The sequence below is a fragment of the Dama dama genome, chromosome 25, assembly GCF_033118175.1.
Source record: "Dama dama isolate Ldn47 chromosome 25, ASM3311817v1, whole genome shotgun sequence".
In the NCBI taxonomy this organism is placed as follows: Eukaryota; Metazoa; Chordata; class Mammalia; order Artiodactyla; family Cervidae; genus Dama; species Dama dama.
This window is the reverse complement of record NC_083705.1, coordinates 46,319,703-46,337,729: the sequence shown is the minus strand read 5'-3', so window position 1 is coordinate 46,337,729 and position 18,027 is coordinate 46,319,703. Positions and strand designations below refer to the sequence as shown.

General features: G+C 39.2%; 1 protein-coding gene across 1 annotated transcript in view; it reads left to right on the top strand.

The window, feature by feature from the left end:
• DNAJC21 (DnaJ heat shock protein family (Hsp40) member C21) overlaps positions 1-18,027 on the top strand; it is a 29,373-nt gene that overhangs the window by 6,933 nt on the left and 4,413 nt on the right. The window contains exons 2-10 of the mRNA XM_061129247.1: positions 516-609; positions 2,490-2,613; positions 2,939-3,061; positions 3,447-3,751; positions 4,609-4,760; positions 7,239-7,326; positions 9,853-10,011; positions 10,424-10,466; positions 15,008-15,180. Of these exons, the coding sequence (XP_060985230.1) occupies positions 516-609; positions 2,490-2,613; positions 2,939-3,061; positions 3,447-3,751; positions 4,609-4,760; positions 7,239-7,326; positions 9,853-10,011; positions 10,424-10,466; positions 15,008-15,180 (1,261 nt within the window). The remainder of the gene's footprint in view (positions 1-515; positions 610-2,489; positions 2,614-2,938; positions 3,062-3,446; positions 3,752-4,608; positions 4,761-7,238; positions 7,327-9,852; positions 10,012-10,423; positions 10,467-15,007; positions 15,181-18,027) is intronic.

Below are 18,027 nucleotides of genomic sequence, written 5' to 3'. Positions count from 1 at the left end.
CATCATGGAATCTGGCTACCACCCTGAGGCAAAGATGCTTTCTGAATTCCATGGTTAAGGAGGCAAACTAAGAGAAAAGTAATTAGTATATATTTTATAAGCTTTATGGGATTTATTTTGGTGTATGTTGATAAGAAAGAAAACCTTAAAGATGGTGGTAAAGACATACTAAATATAACCTAGCACCAAACAGTAACAGTCTTTCTATATCTGATGGATGTATTTTGCTCCTTCTAAAAATAAAATGTGTACTACCCAGGGTTTTCTGTTTGTGGATATCCAGACTGAGTGCTGAGTGGCACGCTGTGATTTAGAGAAAAGCATGAAATTTCTACTCGAGTTGACACTTACAGCCGATCCTGATGATCAGCTGTCAGCCACTTTCTCTGCTTTTCCCTAGTTGTTTTTCTTCGTTTTGTACACATCCATATATGGCATTCCTGATGGAAGTGGCCCTTTTTAGAGTCTGTCCTCTACTTTTCTGATGAGTGAATTTCTGTCCTTTATTTTAACAGATAAAAATCTGGATAATGCCGCAGAAGCAGCTGAACAATTTAAACTGATCCAAGCGGCATATGATGTGTTGAGTGACCCTCAGGAGAGAGCGTGGTGAGTATCGTGCTGTCCCTCCTGGAGTATCTGGCTGGGAAGAATGGTCAGCAGAGGGCTTTTTAGAAATGTAATACATCACACTGTTTGGGGTGTATTCTGAAGCTCAGTCATCTATTCATTATGTAAAATGCAGTGTTTGGGTAGGAAGGAACCTGAGAGATTACTTCACCTCTGATTTCATAGATGAAATTTGACAGTAGTGGAAATAGTTTTAATTTTCATACTTAATGAAGCTCCTTCTCATTTAATAAGGTCTCTTTGATGTCTGACAAATTAAATGATGTCAGTATTCTTGCCTGGAGAATCCCAGGGATGGGGGAGCCTGGTGGGCTGCCGTCTATGGGGTCGCATGGAGTTGGACACGACTGATGTGACTTAGCAGCAAGCAGCAGAAAAGGAAGAATGTTGACTTATCCTTAAAAAACAACAAAATTCTGTAAAGCAATTATCCTTCAATTAAAAAATAAATTAAAAACACAGATACAGTGTTTTTGTCAAGAATTGTAATATTTTTTTCCAAGAACTTCTTTATATGGAGGAGTTAAGCATCTACATCCATGACAGACTCTTTAATGATGACCTGATCACTTAATTCACTTAATGCCATTTCCAGACATAAATTTCTACTTTTGAAATCAGTTTGAAGGTTTCCAGATTCTCAGTGAACTTTTTGCTGTGAAGCAATAGGTTTAATACTCTTGACATAACCATGCAAGATGCTGCTGGTACAGAGAGCAGATGGGTGTTCAGTTCACCTGTGCAAGTCTTCTCTCTTATTAAGAAAGGCTATAAAGAAAATTCTTATTAAATTACCTTTTCTATAAAAATTAGAGAATTAATTTTTCTCCTCCTGAGGAATTTGAAAATGTGGCCTTAGAAATGCTTTTGCTTTCCTTTGGAAGCTTTGAGATTCTTTCCTGCCTTCCATTTGCTCTAACTCTTCTCTAGATCTTAGGTGGTATTCCTGCCCGAGGAGTCCCTTGTCCTTTTGTTTGAAGCACCTACCTTTTAATTCTCCCGTGAACTGGAAGCAGTTCGGCACAGTGGCAAGGAATGTGGTTCTTCTGATGCTGGACTCATGGTTTTGAATTCTAGCTCTGCTGCTTATTGGCTTTATGTTTGTGGGCAACATTATTTAATATTGCTGAGCTTCAATTTCTTGTTGTATCAAACAAGGATAATAATTGACTTTATGGAGTGAGGGTCAGTTGTATGTGTGTGAAGCTCTTAGATGGTTTACATAAACACTAGGAGAGTGTTACTCATGTCCATGTTGGTAAATTCCCAGATCCCAAAAGTGTATTTAGTCTATGGACCAGATGATGTCTACTACTGTCTGACTTAGGCTTTTTTCTGGTGAAAGTGCTCCTACTTTTCTGGCAGAGTAGAAATTCCCTGGCTTATTAAACTCCCCTCTTCATGTTGGCTAGTTTCATATATGGCTAGTATCATATAATGACTATAATGGACTTGGAATTGCAGTCGAAGTTTTAATCAGCAGTTCTGTGGAAGATTCTTGCAGAACCATGGATTATAGCCCACCAGGCTCCTCTGTCTGTGGGATTATTCCAATAAGAATACTGGAGTGGGTTGCCATTTCCTTCTCCAGGGGATCTTCCCAGCCGAGGGATTGAGCATAGGGATTGAACCTAGGGATTGTCTCCTGTATTGACATGCAGATTTTTTACCACTGAACCACCTGGGAAGCTATTAAGTCTTTAACTGTTGATATTTTTCTTCAAGGTTTTGGTTGTGGGTTGGCCACGTTAAAGTGTAAAGAAGTTATATTTTGACTGTTTCAGAGTAAGGGATCTTTTGAATTCTTACTTAGTCAGCCTTCACTGTTGTTGCTAATTTTTTTTTTTTTTTTTGCTTAGGTATGATAATCATAGAGAGGCTCTGCTTAAAGGTGGGCTTGATGGAGAATATCAAGATGACAGTTTAGATTTGCTTCACTATTTCACTGTTACCTGCTACTCTGGTTATGGTGATGATGAAAAGGTAAGAAGTGAACTCACTGATAATTTATCAAGCATTTAAGTGAGACTCTTGAATGCAAATTCTTAAAATTATTCGAAAATAGAAAGTGATAGACTACTCATTTGAAAACTGAGAAACATTGCCTTCATATTTAACCTGTCAGCATGTAAAGACCTTCAGTTGAAACCTAAATGTATTTGCAGTGACAGAGCTTGGGACTGTAAATTTTTTTAACAGTTAAAATTTTTTTTTTTAATTAAAAATTTTCATGTTACATTTAAAAATCTTATTTTATGAGTAAACTACAAAAGTGTTAAGAATGTGTGTTTCTGTTACTATTTTTTAGGGCTTTTATACAGTGTACCGTAATGTTTTTGAAATGATTGCAAAGGAAGAACTAGAATCTGCTTTAGAAGAGGACATGGAAGATTTCCCAACTTTTGGAGACTCCCAGAGTGACTATGATACGGTAAAAGGAATACTCACTACCATTTTGTAGTTAGCATTTATCAGTGTGTCTTTTCCCCATTTCTTTATTTTTTTTTAAAAAAGAGGTTCTAGTTCTCCGTCTTGTACTGTGACTCTCTTATCTTTTGTTTTTCTTGATCCCCTCCCCTCTTTACTTTTTCCTCTTGATCATGGTCCCATTCCATTAATTTCCTCATCAAATTAATTCTGAAGAGTTACTGTGTAAAGCCTTCAAAGGACTGTCTTCTCTATTGATTAATAGTAATGTTTTATATATATTTTTATATATAAAGAAAAGAGGTGTTTTGCAGCATCAGTATTTACGGCCTTACTGGAAAAAAAATCCAAATGAAAACGAGTGTTCCACTGACTTCCCTTGTCCCCAGGTGGTCCACCCTTTCTATGCTTACTGGCAGAGCTTCTGCACTCAGAAGAACTTTGCTTGGAAAGAAGAATATGACACACGGCAGGCTTCAAACCGCTGGGAGAAGCGAGCCATGGAAAAAGAAAACAAAAAGATCCGGGACAAAGCGAGGAAAGAGAAGAATGAGCTTGTCCGTCAGCTGGTCGCTTTCATCCGTAAAAGGGATAGAAGAGTGCAGGCTCATCGAAAACTCGTGGAAGAACAAAATGCAGAGAAAGCCAGGAAAGCTGAGGCGATGAGGCGGCAGCAGAAGCTAAAACAGGCCAAGTATGTGGGCCGGGCTAGAGCCTGTCTAGACGTAGGTGCCGGTCCCCAGAAACGCCATGGATATCTGACCTGGTGCTTTCAAGGGGGTTTGATCCTCACCCTGGCTTCAGCCTTTCTTTTTATGTCCTGGCACTGGGGTGATGTCTTTTCATCAGCTATGAAAAAGTTTTTCTTTTAAGTTGGGTGTTTTCCTTCAGAGGCCCATTTACACTTGAGATCCTTTACAGACTCTTATAACATTTAATAATAACTAATATTAATTGAATTCTCATTCTGTACAAGGCCACATCCTAAGTGCTTTTCTTGCAGCAGTGCTGTGATGAAAGTTCTGGTTTTTATCCTCTTTCTTTGGAGGAAATGAGACAGGCCCAAGATCACATAGCTAATAAATTGCGGAGGTGGGAATTGGAGCCTGAAGTCAGTCCAGGGCTCTGCTTTTAAGCCCCACGCAGTACTCTACTTTGTTAGTATCCTCTTAGAGACGTAGTGCCTTAAAGTTCTGTTGTTTTGAGTCACTATAAAAGCATTGTGTCCAGAGCTTTATAGCATTCTTTAAAAAACTATCTACTTGAAAGTTCTACCCACCTCATCTTTGGGAAAGTGCCACTTACATTGACACTTAGGATTTAAAACCACCTGAAGACTTTTAGTAAGTTGCTGAGAGTTAGATGTTTCAAAACCTGTTATCTAGCAGAGCGATTAAAATCAACCACAGAACCGCTAACAGATTGAAGTGAGTTGGCCCGTTTCAGCCAAGCACAGGTTTTGAGTCTGTAGGCATGGACAATTGGGGAGGATGGGTTTTAAGTCCCAGAAGTAAATGAAACCAATGCAGAGACCATGCCGTGTGTATCCAGGCTGGCAGAGCAGTACAGAGAGCAGACCTGGATGGCGGTAGCTGACTTGGAAAAGGAGCTCAGGGAGATGGAGGCGCAGTATGAAAAGCAGTTTGGAGATGGATCCGGTGAAGATGAAGTGGAAGACCAGGAGCTCAGAGATGGACAGGATGGTAACTTCCTCCATTCATTAAACGCTACAGGGAATGCTTTTATTTTGCACTCAGGATGCTCACTGCTGCTGCTGCTAAGTCACTTCAGTCATGTCCGACTCTGTGCGACCCCATAGACGGCAGCCCACCAGGCTCTGCCGTCCCTGGGATTCTCCAGGCAAGGTCACTGGAGTGGGTTGCCATTTCCTTCTCCAATGCAGGAAAGTGAAAAGTGAAAGTGAAGTCACTCAGTCATGTCCAACTCTTAGTGACCCCGTGGACTGCAGCCTACCAGGCTCCTCCGTCGATGGGATTTTCTAGGCAAGAGTACTGGAGTGGGGTGTCATTGCCTTCTCCGCAGGATGCTCACAAGCACCTGCAAAGAGTTCAGGGACACAGCAAGGAACGGGAGGGCGGGCGGGTGGACACCTAAAGAACACCTGGGTTCCAGCCAAGTGTTGCCAGTTTCATGTTTGTTTTGAGAATGAGGCTGGAAATTGGATTTTAATGTGCCATCTCCCAGTTCTTTTGTTTTTTTTTCTCCCAGTTCTTAAATATGGCAGATAATTGAAAAACAATTTGGCCAACTGAAGGTAGTCTATGGAAGTACACAGTATCATTGCGATAATTTCATTCACAATTTTCTGACCATGTTTTAAACTATTTGTCTGCATAAATATAATGAGAAGTGGGCATATTATCAGGTACAACTGGTTATTTTCTAAAAATGCAATTAAATAGTAGGTCAAATTTTAATAGTAACACTTTCCGGAAAAGCTGGTGTTGTGCAGAAGCCTGTCTGGTATATATAAGTTGTCTCATTTCTGACCTGTAGAGGGGCTCCTTTTTTGTGCTGAAATGTGTCTTTTCTCTGCCTCTGTCATTAGAGCACAGGCATGTGACTACCATAAAAGGAGAGGATTGGGCATTGTTGAGAATAGTGATCAATATACCTGACTTTCCCCACTGTCTCTGGCTATTCCATGATAAAAAATTAAGTGATCTAATAGTTTAATTAAATAGTTTAATTAATTTTACCTTATTTACAAATGTGGCTTTTCATTGAGTAATAGCTCAGATGGTAAAATGGCACTTCTTTTTACTCCAAATGATTAGGAAATGGAACATTTCCTTAATGAATTAGAAGTAGTGTGTGTGAAAGTGCTTTGAGAGCTATAAAGTGCCTTATAAATGTAAGGTGACATGATTATGTAGAGTTTTACAATCTGTAAGGTGCTTTCACACACAAGATCTTGCTTTGTCCTCCCACTGTACCCCTTGAATGTAGGTTTCGATCATGTAATTACCTCTGTTTTACTGATGAAGAAACTAGGACTCTGAGAAGCTCTGGTATGTGTCTGAGAACATATGAAAACATTCTTAGTGCAGATTATGTCTTCAAATTCAATATTCTTTATTCACTATTTGAATAAGCTATTTGAAAGCATACACATAATTAGAAAGTATCTTATACTAAACATTGGTGCTATTTTGATTATTTCAGAATGTCCTTCAGAATCATACTACCATTACTTATTATAAAAAAGCAAAATGTAGAATATAGGAGAGATATCTTGGGATCTTGATCCTGTAATAAATCTGAAACAGCAATCAGTTTACTTGTTTATTTCTTCTAAAGATAGAATGTGAGATTGTGCAAAGACTTTCAGCAGAGCTTAGGTTTTGTAAAGGGTCAGTACTGATAGTAATTATTCTGTTGTAATAAAGCTTCAAGCTTATAAAATCTATGAAGACAGTGTTGGAGTTTACATATAATATGCTGTTTTGTGAACCATCTTTCTCATAAGGAATATCATAAGCTATTTAAGCTTACTTAAGTGTTTAAAAGTAGATTACAGTTATAGGTACTATACTATATTTCCATTTGTATGGGCTTCCTTGGTGGCTCAGATGGTAAAGAATCTGCCTGCAATGCAGAAGATCCAGGTTTGATCCCTGGGTCAGGAAGATCCCCTGGAGAAGGGAATAGCTACCCACTCCAGTATTCTTGCCTGGAGAATTTCATGGACAGAGGAACCTGGTGGGTACAGTCCATGGGATCATAAAGAGTAGGACATGACTGAGCGACTAACTTTTTCACTTTTACATTTGTATCAGACACGACTGAGCGACTGAACTGAACTTGTTGAAGAAACTGCTTTGTGGTAGAAATATGAAAGTGACATTTGATTTTCTGAGCTTAGCAGACATCTAGGACTCTTGAGAATTTTTTGAATCATCTTCTGAGTAGACTTATAAAAAGGACTTGAAAGATAAAGTGATTTATTTGAAAGGCTTCCCCTGTAATTCAGTGCTGCTTTTAAAAGGCCAGCTCAAATCCTGGTAACAATTGTTTTTTTCTTGGTGAAGAAGTAACAAATTTTAGTTTCTAATTTGTGTGCAATTTTAGGTCCTTACCAAAGAGATGTAACTTGCTAACATGTTTTAGATTTATGTTCTAATCAAACAGGATTCTCACTGTAGGCTTCCCTCTGGTAGGTAAAGACAGCGATGAGGCCGAGGACGCAGAACTTTATGATGGCCTTTACTGCCCCGCGTGTGATAAGTCTTTCAAGACTGAAAAGGCGTAAGTTTACTATCTCTGCACTCACCTCTTCTTTTGAGGTGAGGTATAACACTTTCAAAGTCCTTAAAGAAGATGCTTAGAGCAGTTGTTCGTGAGCCCTCACCTTCTATCTTGGAGGAATATCTTCCCAGTGGAGAAGGGAGAACCATCTGTACCAGCAGTTAAGCTTGGTGTACTGATTCTCATTCATTCCATGTTCCTCTTTAAACGTGTATGCTGTCTCCAGAAAGAAACATTGCTTGTTTTGGTGAAAAAGGCAAAGTCACAGAGGCAAGGGGGCGCGGAGCTGAGGCTGGTCCCCTCTCTCCACTAGTGTGCACACTCATGTCCAGCCATCACACTGCCTTGCAGACCGTGGCCCCCAACCCAAGACCTTCAGATCTGTCCTGCCTGTAGTGTATTTGCTGAAGTGGCAAGACTTTGTCATAGGGGAACAGTGATGAAGGGAGAAGTATTAAAAAGGATACTGTCCTAACTCAGGGGCCAAGGGGGCAAATATGGGAGAAAATGAAAGGAGAACTAGCAAGGGAGAAAGAAGCAGAACGTGTGCAGTAGAGAAGGCAGAGGTCAACAATGGACATGGGGCTGTGGGAATCCCAAGTGGTACCACCGTGTAACCCCAGGGAAAAGTGAGTGTCATGAGGAGCGGTGTGAGGCAGACAAGTTAGAACCAAACAAGGAAACAAAAGCAACAAGGAAGGAGGTTTGAAAATTTATTTTTTATCTGGAAACTGAATGTCAAACTGGCAAGTTGCATGAATAGAATATAGAGTGCACAGTTCACCTTTTGCTCACATTTCACCCCGTTCGCATGTGCTTATTCTCTTTCCACACATAGACAAGATTTTTATTGGAATAATCCGAGAGCAAGTTACGTGTGTAACGCTCCTTCACCTCTAAATACTTCAGTATATATTCCTTAAGAATAAGGATATTCTCTCACATAATCACAGCTGTCAGCTTCAGGAAATTTAGAACACTGATGCAGTACTTTCATTTCATTTACTACCCGTATTTCACTTTTGTTAGTTGATTCTTTGTTAACGTCCTATGTAGCATTTTCCTAGCTTCAGTATAGGATCTAGTGTAGGATCACGTATTATTGCATTTATTTATTTGGTCTCATTTAATCTGGACCAGTTCCCTTGTCTGTGCCATTGACGGTTTGGAAGAGTACTGACCTTTCAAATGTCTTTTTAAGCAGAGCCATTTCTCACTTGGGGTTTGTCCGTTGCCTCATGATTAGATTCAGGTTGCTCGGTCCTAGCTAGAGTGCTGTACACACCTGTGTTGCTCTCAGGGTTTCTGTCTAGAAGCACAGACGGCTGCCCGCCTCATGGCTGGTGATGATTTTGGTCATCCAGTCAGGGTGTTGCCTTATTTTTCCACTGTATAGTTAGTGTTTTTCCCCTTGCAATGTTTTCCCTTGTAGCATGTTTAAATCCCTACAAATAATCTTTCCCTTATCAAAATTTCCTTCCTAGATTTAACATTTATTGATGATTTCATCTTGTACCAGTCTTCACTAGAATTGTCTCAAAATGAGGCTTTTCCGGTGCCAGCGCTCCTGCATCAGAAGTCGTCATTTGACCTTCTGCTGTACATGAGAGCATTGATCTGCATGTCTGTTGTCAGAATGAATTTAGGAATTTTGTGTCAGTATGTTAAATTCATCATTGCCCTTTTTATGCTCAGAATTTCCCAGGTGTGTTCAGTGACAATTCCATCAACCTGACTCCTGTGTCCTTTGACGTGTCTGAGTCATATTTTTGAACTCTTACTTTCCGGCATAGAATGTTCCAGTTTCTCCTGAAAACTTCGTTCTTAAGGAGAATTTTAGTGGAAACGAAAAGTAGGCAACCCCCACTAGAAAATCCAGATCTGAACAGGATGAGATCTAGTCCTTTAGTGTTGTCAGTTTTATTTTGTTAAGTGTTATTTAGTTGCCCATGGGAGCACTGAGATAGACATCGCTTATATAGACTCACACAGAACGGTAGAGATGCATCTGAACTTATGTTTAGGGTAGTGGGAGTGAGAAGAGAGACCGTTCTAGAAAAAAAGCAAAAGGACATAAACTACTCCTATACTTCAAGGCCTCATATCACAATTTCTGAGATCCAGGGGGTCTCCCTTTAAATGTTAGAATCTTGCTTTGTGATTTTCCACTTAGCCATACTTAAGTGATTAAGAGAAAACAGTGATGAAGGTTTGAATTCTTAAAATGGGAAAGGAAAAATATAGAACATTTGACAAAAAAGATAGGAAGAAACTATGTAGATAAGAGGACATAGGGAAGGTGGCGGGGGGAATGCTGGGATATAGGAAAAAAGAGCAGTCATGGGCTTCCAGTGTACTTAAATGCCTAAGAAATCCCAAAAGGGTTCTGTGTCTCCTTATAGTATCACTGATGATTCGCTAATGGGAAAAAAGTAGATTTCAGCTTGGTTGTATTCATCCAGCAACACAGTTGGGCATCTGTGAATTAATCCCATGGCAGTCACTCATTTCAACTTGTCCTTTCAGTATGAGGAATCATGAAAAATCAAAGAAGCATCGGGAAATGGTTGCCTTGTTAAAACAACAGTTGGAGGAGGAGGATGCAAATTTTTCAGGACCTCAAACTGATGAAAACAGTCTGAATGCCAATTCCGAGGAAGAGATGGAGGATGCGCCAAAACAAAAGTACTTCTAAAAATGTCACTAGACCTACTTAGCCCATTTAGAGATTGCATTTAAAAGCTGTTTTATTGCAGGGAAATTATTCTGTTATGCTAATATTGTCTGCATTTTGGAAGAAACTAGAAGGTTAAGAGAACTTTTAAGTATTGAAATGGATAAAAGCATGATGTCAGACATAATTTTTACAGACTGTATTATGACTATTAATAGCAGTTTTATAACTGGCTAATTGATGTGCTTTACTATCAATTGAACCACTATTATATTTTTCTAAAATGATAATGTGGGTATTTTTCTTTTAATGCTTTATGATACTCAATATTTTTTAATGTTATTCTTTGTATTGCTAGTATTTTGGTATTTTTTCTTTTTACTTAGTCAAATATTTGACCTTTTGATCTATATTTGTTCTTAGGCTTTCTAAAAAACAGAAGAAAAAGAAACAGAAACCAGCACAGGTACATTGAAAAAGTTTTATTAACATTCAATATCAAATGTTAAGTTGGAGTGCTCTTGTTTATTTAGTGTAAACTGTATTAAAGAGTGGAACTTTCACACTCTAATTTCATATTGATTGTAAAACAGATTAAAAGAAGCTGAAAGTATTTTGGTTTTTCAGTGCTTTGCCTTATTATATGGGCTTCCCTGGTAGCTCAGCTGGTAAAGAATCCACCTGCAATGCAGGGCCTTATATATGTGGTCAGTTGACCTAGTTACTGTTGTCTGTGTGTTTACAAAATTTGCATGTGGAATTCTCGTAGTATGGATTAACTGAGGGATCACATTAAAAACATCTAGACACACGTGATGGTAAGATTTTTAAATCAAGGTAGCCGTTCACCTCATAAATATATGAAAATGTAAGGGTTGATCATTTGTATATCCAAGTTTATTGTGCCAACAGTGTAAATGAAAATTTGGAAAGGGAAAATTTGCTTTCCTACTTCTGGGCATGTATCTGGAGAAAACTCTAATTTGAAGAGGTCTCTGCACCCCAGTGATTATAGAAGCACTGTTTATAGTAGCTAAGACATGGAAGCAAGTGTCCTTCAATAGATGAATGGATAAATAGGGTGTGGTGCATATACACAGCTATTTAGAAAGAATGAAATAATGCCATTTGCACAAAGTGAATGGACGTAGAGATTAAGTGAAGTAAGTCAGGCAAAGCTAAAAATCATAAAATATCACCTGCATGTGGAATCGAAAAAATGATACAAATGAACTAACCAAAAATAGACTCACAGACATAGAAACCAAGCTTATAGTTACCAATGGGATTAGCAATAGGGGGAGGCAATATTAGGTGTTTGGGAGTAACATATATACTCTACTGTATATAAAATAGTTAAATAACAAGGACCTATTGTATAGCACAGGAAACTATATTCAATATCTTATAATAACATAATGGAAAATAATTGGAAAAATATATATGTAACTGAATCACTTTACTGAAAACCTGAAACCAATACAACATTGGGAATTAACTATAATTTTTTTAAGGTGCTTAAAAAAGGAGTATTTGCTTAGAAACTTGTAGTGATTGTGATTCTTGAAAAAAAAGTTTATATTACTCAGTAAGTCATTTAAATATTTTACCTTGGGGATTCATATTGAATTTCTATCTTAAGAATCACTTTTAACTAAAAGTATGTTGTAACACAACATATTGTGTCACATACATGTTGTTAATATGTGTAACACAATTTTGTGGATTTTTTGAACCTATAAAAACAAAATGAACTTGTCCATTTTACTAAGGATATTTAGTGATTCTACAGGGAATGGAATTGATTTCTGTGCTGTTTTAATGTGATCTAATTATGTTAGCTTATATTAAGTATTAAATGTTAACTGTAGTTTTTTAAAAAATTGGAAGTGTTTTTATGAAAACTTAGGTAATGCACTAATAATTTTTCATAAGACTTTAGATTTGGCTTGTTTATCCAAATGGTTTATGTTCGGTAATTTTTAGCTGTTTCCTGGGCTTCCCTGGTAGCTCAGCTGGTAAAGAATCTACCTGCAGTGCAGGAAACCCCGGTTCGATTCCTTGTTGGGAAGATCCCCTGGAGAAGAGTTAGGCTACCCACTCCAGTATTCTTAGGCTTCCCTGGTGACTCAGTTGGTAAAAAATCCACCTGCAGTGTTGGAGACCTGGATTCGATCCCTGGGTTGGGAGGATCCCCTCCCTGGAGGAGTGCATGGCAACCCACTCCATTATTCTTGCCTAGAGAATTCCCATGGACAGAGGAGCCTGGCAGACTACAGTCCATTACGGGTAGCCAAGAGTCAGACACGACTGAGCTGCTAAGCGCGGCACAGCTGTTTTATACTTCAGAAGTTATCATGACACATGAATTAATCACTATTAAAACTGTGACTTAGAACTTTTTGCCTCGGTTATAAAACCACACAGCAAATTGTATACTCCTTTTATAAAATGACTCATGTCATTTTCCACCCAAAAACTCTCTAGTCATTAGTTTAGAACACTTTTTTCTTGTGTGCCAGAACCACTGGAAAAGACAGAATAGAGAGGAATTTATACCCAGTAGGTCCTAAGAGTGCAGCAGTAAGCACATATATTTGTATTTTCTTACCAAGGAAGATACTTACCACCCCATTTTTTTTCTCCAAAGGTATATGTATTCCTTGATGATACCTATGGTTTCTGATTATATCAGGGAGAAAGCCCCAATTCAGATCTAGTTTTCTGTAGCACTTTTCCCTGGATTTTTTCTAAGCTCTTTTTGAAGGGAAAGGTGGTGTGGAGACACATACAGGTAGATAAAGGAGCAGAAAGCAGCAGATATTGAGAATCATGAAACTTCAGGTTGGGAGTTTTCTGTATTGTCAAAAAAATTTGCATAAGCCAACAAGGATTGTAAAAGAAAACCCCAGAAAATTGAAATTGAGTGTAAATAAATAAAACCCTCTTGCTGACAACAAGGAAGAATTAGTGTAAGAAACTTTGAATATAGCACTCTGAACACCGTCCGTGGGACATACCCTGAAGACAAAATTAACTGCAAAAGAAAAAAATCTTAAACTTTACTTAGATATTTTAGTGATATTGGTGTGGTATTTTTGAAACTATTTTATGTATATTATAGGAGAAAGCAAATAAATATACTAATGTTGTCAGGAAACAGATTTTGTGGTAGGAGAAGGGAAATACAGGTATAGATTTAGGGAAGGAGAGAACACTAATGAAGTACTGGAATTGGAGGTATGATATTAAAAAAATAAATAAGACACAAATGCTCAGTATACATTGAGGGCCCCGAAGCAGTGACACCCTGTAGCAGTGAGCATATATAGTACACACATCTTAGTTTCTACAGCCCCTTCCCCAATAAAAGGAGTCAGGATTTGGTCCTTGGGAAAATGACTGATTCTAGGGCCGAGACAGAGAAAGTACAAGGTGAGCCTGGATTATCGATGCTGGAAATAAAGGGAGTATTCAAAAATTGATGGGAATAAGTCAGAAGTACCCAGAAGTCAGCTCATGAGCTTGCCAAATATGGGAAATGTTGAGGAGTCAAAAAGAATAATGGTGATAGATTTCACATATTGGTTTTATTAAAAAAAAAATCATGAGTCTATATTGAGCTTTAAAAAAGAGAGTTTGAGAAAGGAGGCAGATGGGAAGGCATCACTCCAAGAATATGAATTAATACAAATGCAAATGGCAGGACTATTCTGGACCCACCAGTATAATAAATGGTTCACATAAGAATCAACAATAGATGCCAGATCCTTGGGGTAAATAGTTATTAGGAAAGAAGATACTGATACATTCTGTTTATTACTTATTAAAAAAGGAAAAAGGTGCTTTACAGTAGAAAAATCCAACAGTAACCATCTTAACCAAATGATGAGACTTTAATCACTGAAAAATGGAAAGTGACATTTTGCTTCCTGATAAAATGTACTGAGGGCACAGCATTATGTCTGTAACATTCCTGCTAGAAATGTTTAACCTGAATTTAATCATGAGGAAGTAACTGTTGTTGAGTCGCTAAGTTTTGTCTGACTCTTCTGCGATGCTATGGACTGTAGCCCACCAGGTTCCTCTGTCCATGGGATTCTCCAGGCAAGAATACTGGAGTGGGTTGCCATTACCTTCTCCAGGGGATCTTCCCGACACAGGGATCAAACCCGCATCTCCTGCGTTGGGAGGCAGATTCTTTGTCACTGAGCCATCAGGGAAGCCCTGTAAAAAAGGACATTACTGCAATACTTATATGGATTTTGTAACAGATAATGAGTGTGAAGAGGGAACTGGATAGGAAGGAGAATGATCTTAGGACAGACATGGTATCTTCCTGCAGCTTGCTTTTATAGTTCTGGGGATGGGAGTCAAGGGGGAACGTTTTGCAGAGAAAGGGAACAAGGGGAGAAAAGAAGGAGAAAACAAATGTGGCAAAACATTACCCAAGGCAAAAGCAAGTCAGTCGCATTTAGTGGAGATACATTTGTGAGGTGTTTTTTCTTGTGTAATGCCTGTTTCTTACTGTTTTCTTTTTTCCAATGTAAAATAATTGTTCATTGCTGGATCATTTGGAAACTATGGGAGACTATCAATATCATCCCTAATTCTGCCTAAGGATATTCCTTAATGTTGAATTAAGTTGTAATCAAAGGTTATATATAATTTTCTCTCTTCCGTTTTTGCTAGTGTGTTCTCGTTTTCCACATAATTGAATCAGTGTCTTTGGAAACGTGACTTTGAAGAGCTCTATAATTTTCCTTCATTTGTTCAACCATTCATTTACTGAATATTTGGATTGTTTCCAGTTTCCCCTAATTTAATATTTCTCTAATGGACATTCATAGTCTTTTCTGCCTCTCCTTTTTATACCCTGAAGATGTCCTCCTACTAGAGTGTATAGGACATGACCATTGTTTATTATAGCTGTTTGGTAACATAACATAAAAAACTAGTGGTATTACAGTATTTATTTTGTAATGGCGCACATATTTTCTTACCTAGAACTATGATGATAATTTCAATGAAAATGGAACTGGAGAAGGAGTAAAGGTTGACCCGGAAGATACCAACCTAAATCAAAATAGTGCCAAAGAATCAGAAGATAGTCTCCAAGAAAATGTTGGGGTCACAGAGACTGTGGAACTGTGTGATGACCCCAAAACTGAGGCTAAAAGGTAAGTCAGAGTTGCGTGTTGTTTTCTAATTACTTGTACTGGTGGTGAGGATGGCTTTTCATGTATCAAGTAAAACACCCTTTCCCATGATGGACGCTGTGAGTTGGATGTATCTGTGACTTATTCATACACAGGTATGTCTACCAAGGATGATGTTGGAGGGAGAATGCTAGACAGTGTGCTCAGATGTTTCGGCAGCATGGCCCAAAGCAGAAAGGAGTTTCATGGACCGAGTTTCTGTTTTTCTCATCCTGGTGAAGTCCTTATTTTGTGCTGGGTCAGTAATCCTTGGTGAGGCTACAGACAAGGCCATGCCCCACTCACCTGAGCATCACTGTCCGAACCTCCACACTCAGGCCAGGCAGCCTGCGTTCGGCCCCAGCACAGGGCATCAGGGTGGATGTGCCAGCTTGGGGCCTTCGCTCTCTGGTTGCCCAGGAGTCATGGTGCTGCCCAGGCCTCCGGGGTTGGCGAGGGGGAGGTGTCACTCAGGAGATGAGTGATGTGGCTGCCTTGAAGACTGGAGAGTGGAAAGCGGGAAGAGGGGGTTGCACATACTCTGATGCTCGGTGTGTGTCCCCATTTTACACATGTGGAAACTGAGTCTGGGGTAAATGACTTGCCCTAGAACAAAAACTGGTTAAGTGGAAAGGCTGGCTGACTGCATGGAGGACCCGGCTCTGCTAGTTCCGTGGGGCCCTGCTGTCCTGTAAAGGTCCCTTGGGGGCTGCTTGGGCGCATGAGGGGTGGGCCAAAAGGTGGGGTTCCAGGCCCCTGAGCACCTCCTTCATCTAGAGCTGAAGTATTTTTGTTTATTTTCCATATGACTTCTGTGTGGGTGTCACTGGGGGCGGAAAAGGGGTATTCAGTGCTCACAGTCAGACTTTGGCAACCACCAATAAAATTCTGTTTCCTCACTTAGTGATGTGAGAAAAAGAATCAGAATTCAGGTGACCTCTTCACTGCTGAGGAGTGGTGGAGCTGGGGTAGACACCCCACTACCCCCCCCCACCTCCCAGTATCCTGATGCCCACTGCGTTTCTGCAGGACCCCTCTGCTGCTTCTCTGAAGTGCATGGACACTAACTACCTGCTACATGTGTGTGTGTGTCTGGAGTACATTTTTTTTCTTCTTATTTATTTTTTATTAGCATTAACATACAACATTAGTTTCAGGTATATAACATAGTGATTTCACATTTATATACATTATGAATTAATACCACAATAAGTCTACCCTCTCCATACAAAATTACTGCAGTATTCTGGAGTATATTCATATGAATACATTATATCTCCTCTAAAGTACATTTTAGAAATAGAGTCTCAGATACTAGCTTCAGAGATGTAGCTGTCTTTCATAATATGGTAAGTTGTTCTTTGGGAATATTATCCTAAATTTTCCCAAATTAGCCTCAATGCTAAATGTTGGATATATTTGTGGCCTCTCTGATGTTATTTTGTAAATTAGTAAATGTTGAATCTGTTGCATTTTATGTCATTGTGTCTTTTTCTTGATATTTTCAAAGCTGGCTGAAGGGAATGGCAAACCACTTCAGTATTCTTGCCTTGAGAACCCCATGAACAGTATGAAAAGGCAAAAAGATAGGACACTGAAAGATGAACTCCCCAGGTTGGTAGGTACCCAGTATGCTATTGGAGATCAGAGGAGAAATAACTCCAGAAAGAATGAAGGGATGGAGCCAAAGCAAAAACAACACCCAGTTGTGGATGGGACTGGTGATGGAAGCAAGGTCCAATGCTGTAAAGAGCAATATTGCATAGGAACCTGGAATGTTAGGTCCATGAATCAAGGCAAATTGGAAGTGGTCAAACAGGAGATGACAGGAGTGAACATTGACATTCTAGGAATCAATGAACTAAAATGGACTGGAATGGGTGAATTTAACTCAGATGACCGTTATATCTACTATTGTGGGCAGGAATCCCTTAGAAGAAATGGAGTAGCCATTATAGTCAACAAAAGAGTTCGAAATGGAGTACTTGGATGCAGTCTCAAAAATGACAGAATGATCTCTGTTCGTTTCCAAGGCAAACCATTCAGTATCACGGTAATCCAAGTCTATGCCCCGACCAGTAACACTGAAGAAGCTGAAGTTGAACAGTTCTATGAAAACCTATAAGAGCTTCTAGAACTAACACCCAAGAAAGATGTCCTTTTCATTATAGGGGATTGGAATGCAAAAGTAGGAAGTCAAGAAATACCTGGAGTAAGAGGCAAATTTGGCCTTGGAGTACAGAATGAAGCAGGGCCTCCTGAGAAACTTGTATGCAGGTCAGGCAGCAACAGTTAGAACTGGACATGGGACAACAGACTGGTTCCAAATAGGAAAAGGAGTACGTCAAGGCTGTGTATTGTCACCCTGCTTATTTAACTTCTATGCAGATACATCATGAGAAACACTGGGCTGGAGAAGCATAAGCTGGAATCAAGATTGCCAGGAGAAATAGCAATAACCTCAGATATGCAGATGATACCACCCTTATGGCTGAAAGTGAAGAACTAAAGAGCCTCTTGATGAAAATGAAAGAGGAGAGTGAAAAAGCTGGCTTAAAGCTCAACGTTGAGAAAACTAAGATCATGGCATCCAGTCCAATCACTTCATGGCAAATAGATGGGGAAACAGTGGCTGACTTTATTTTTTGGACTCCAGAATCACTGCAGATGGTGATTGCAGCCTTGAAATTAAAAGACGCTTGCTCCTTGGAAGGAAAGTTATGACCAACCTAGACAGCATATTAAAAAGCAGAGACATTACTTTGCCAACAAAGGTCCATCTAGTCAAGGCTATGGTTTTTCCAGTGGTCCTGTATGGATGTAATAGTT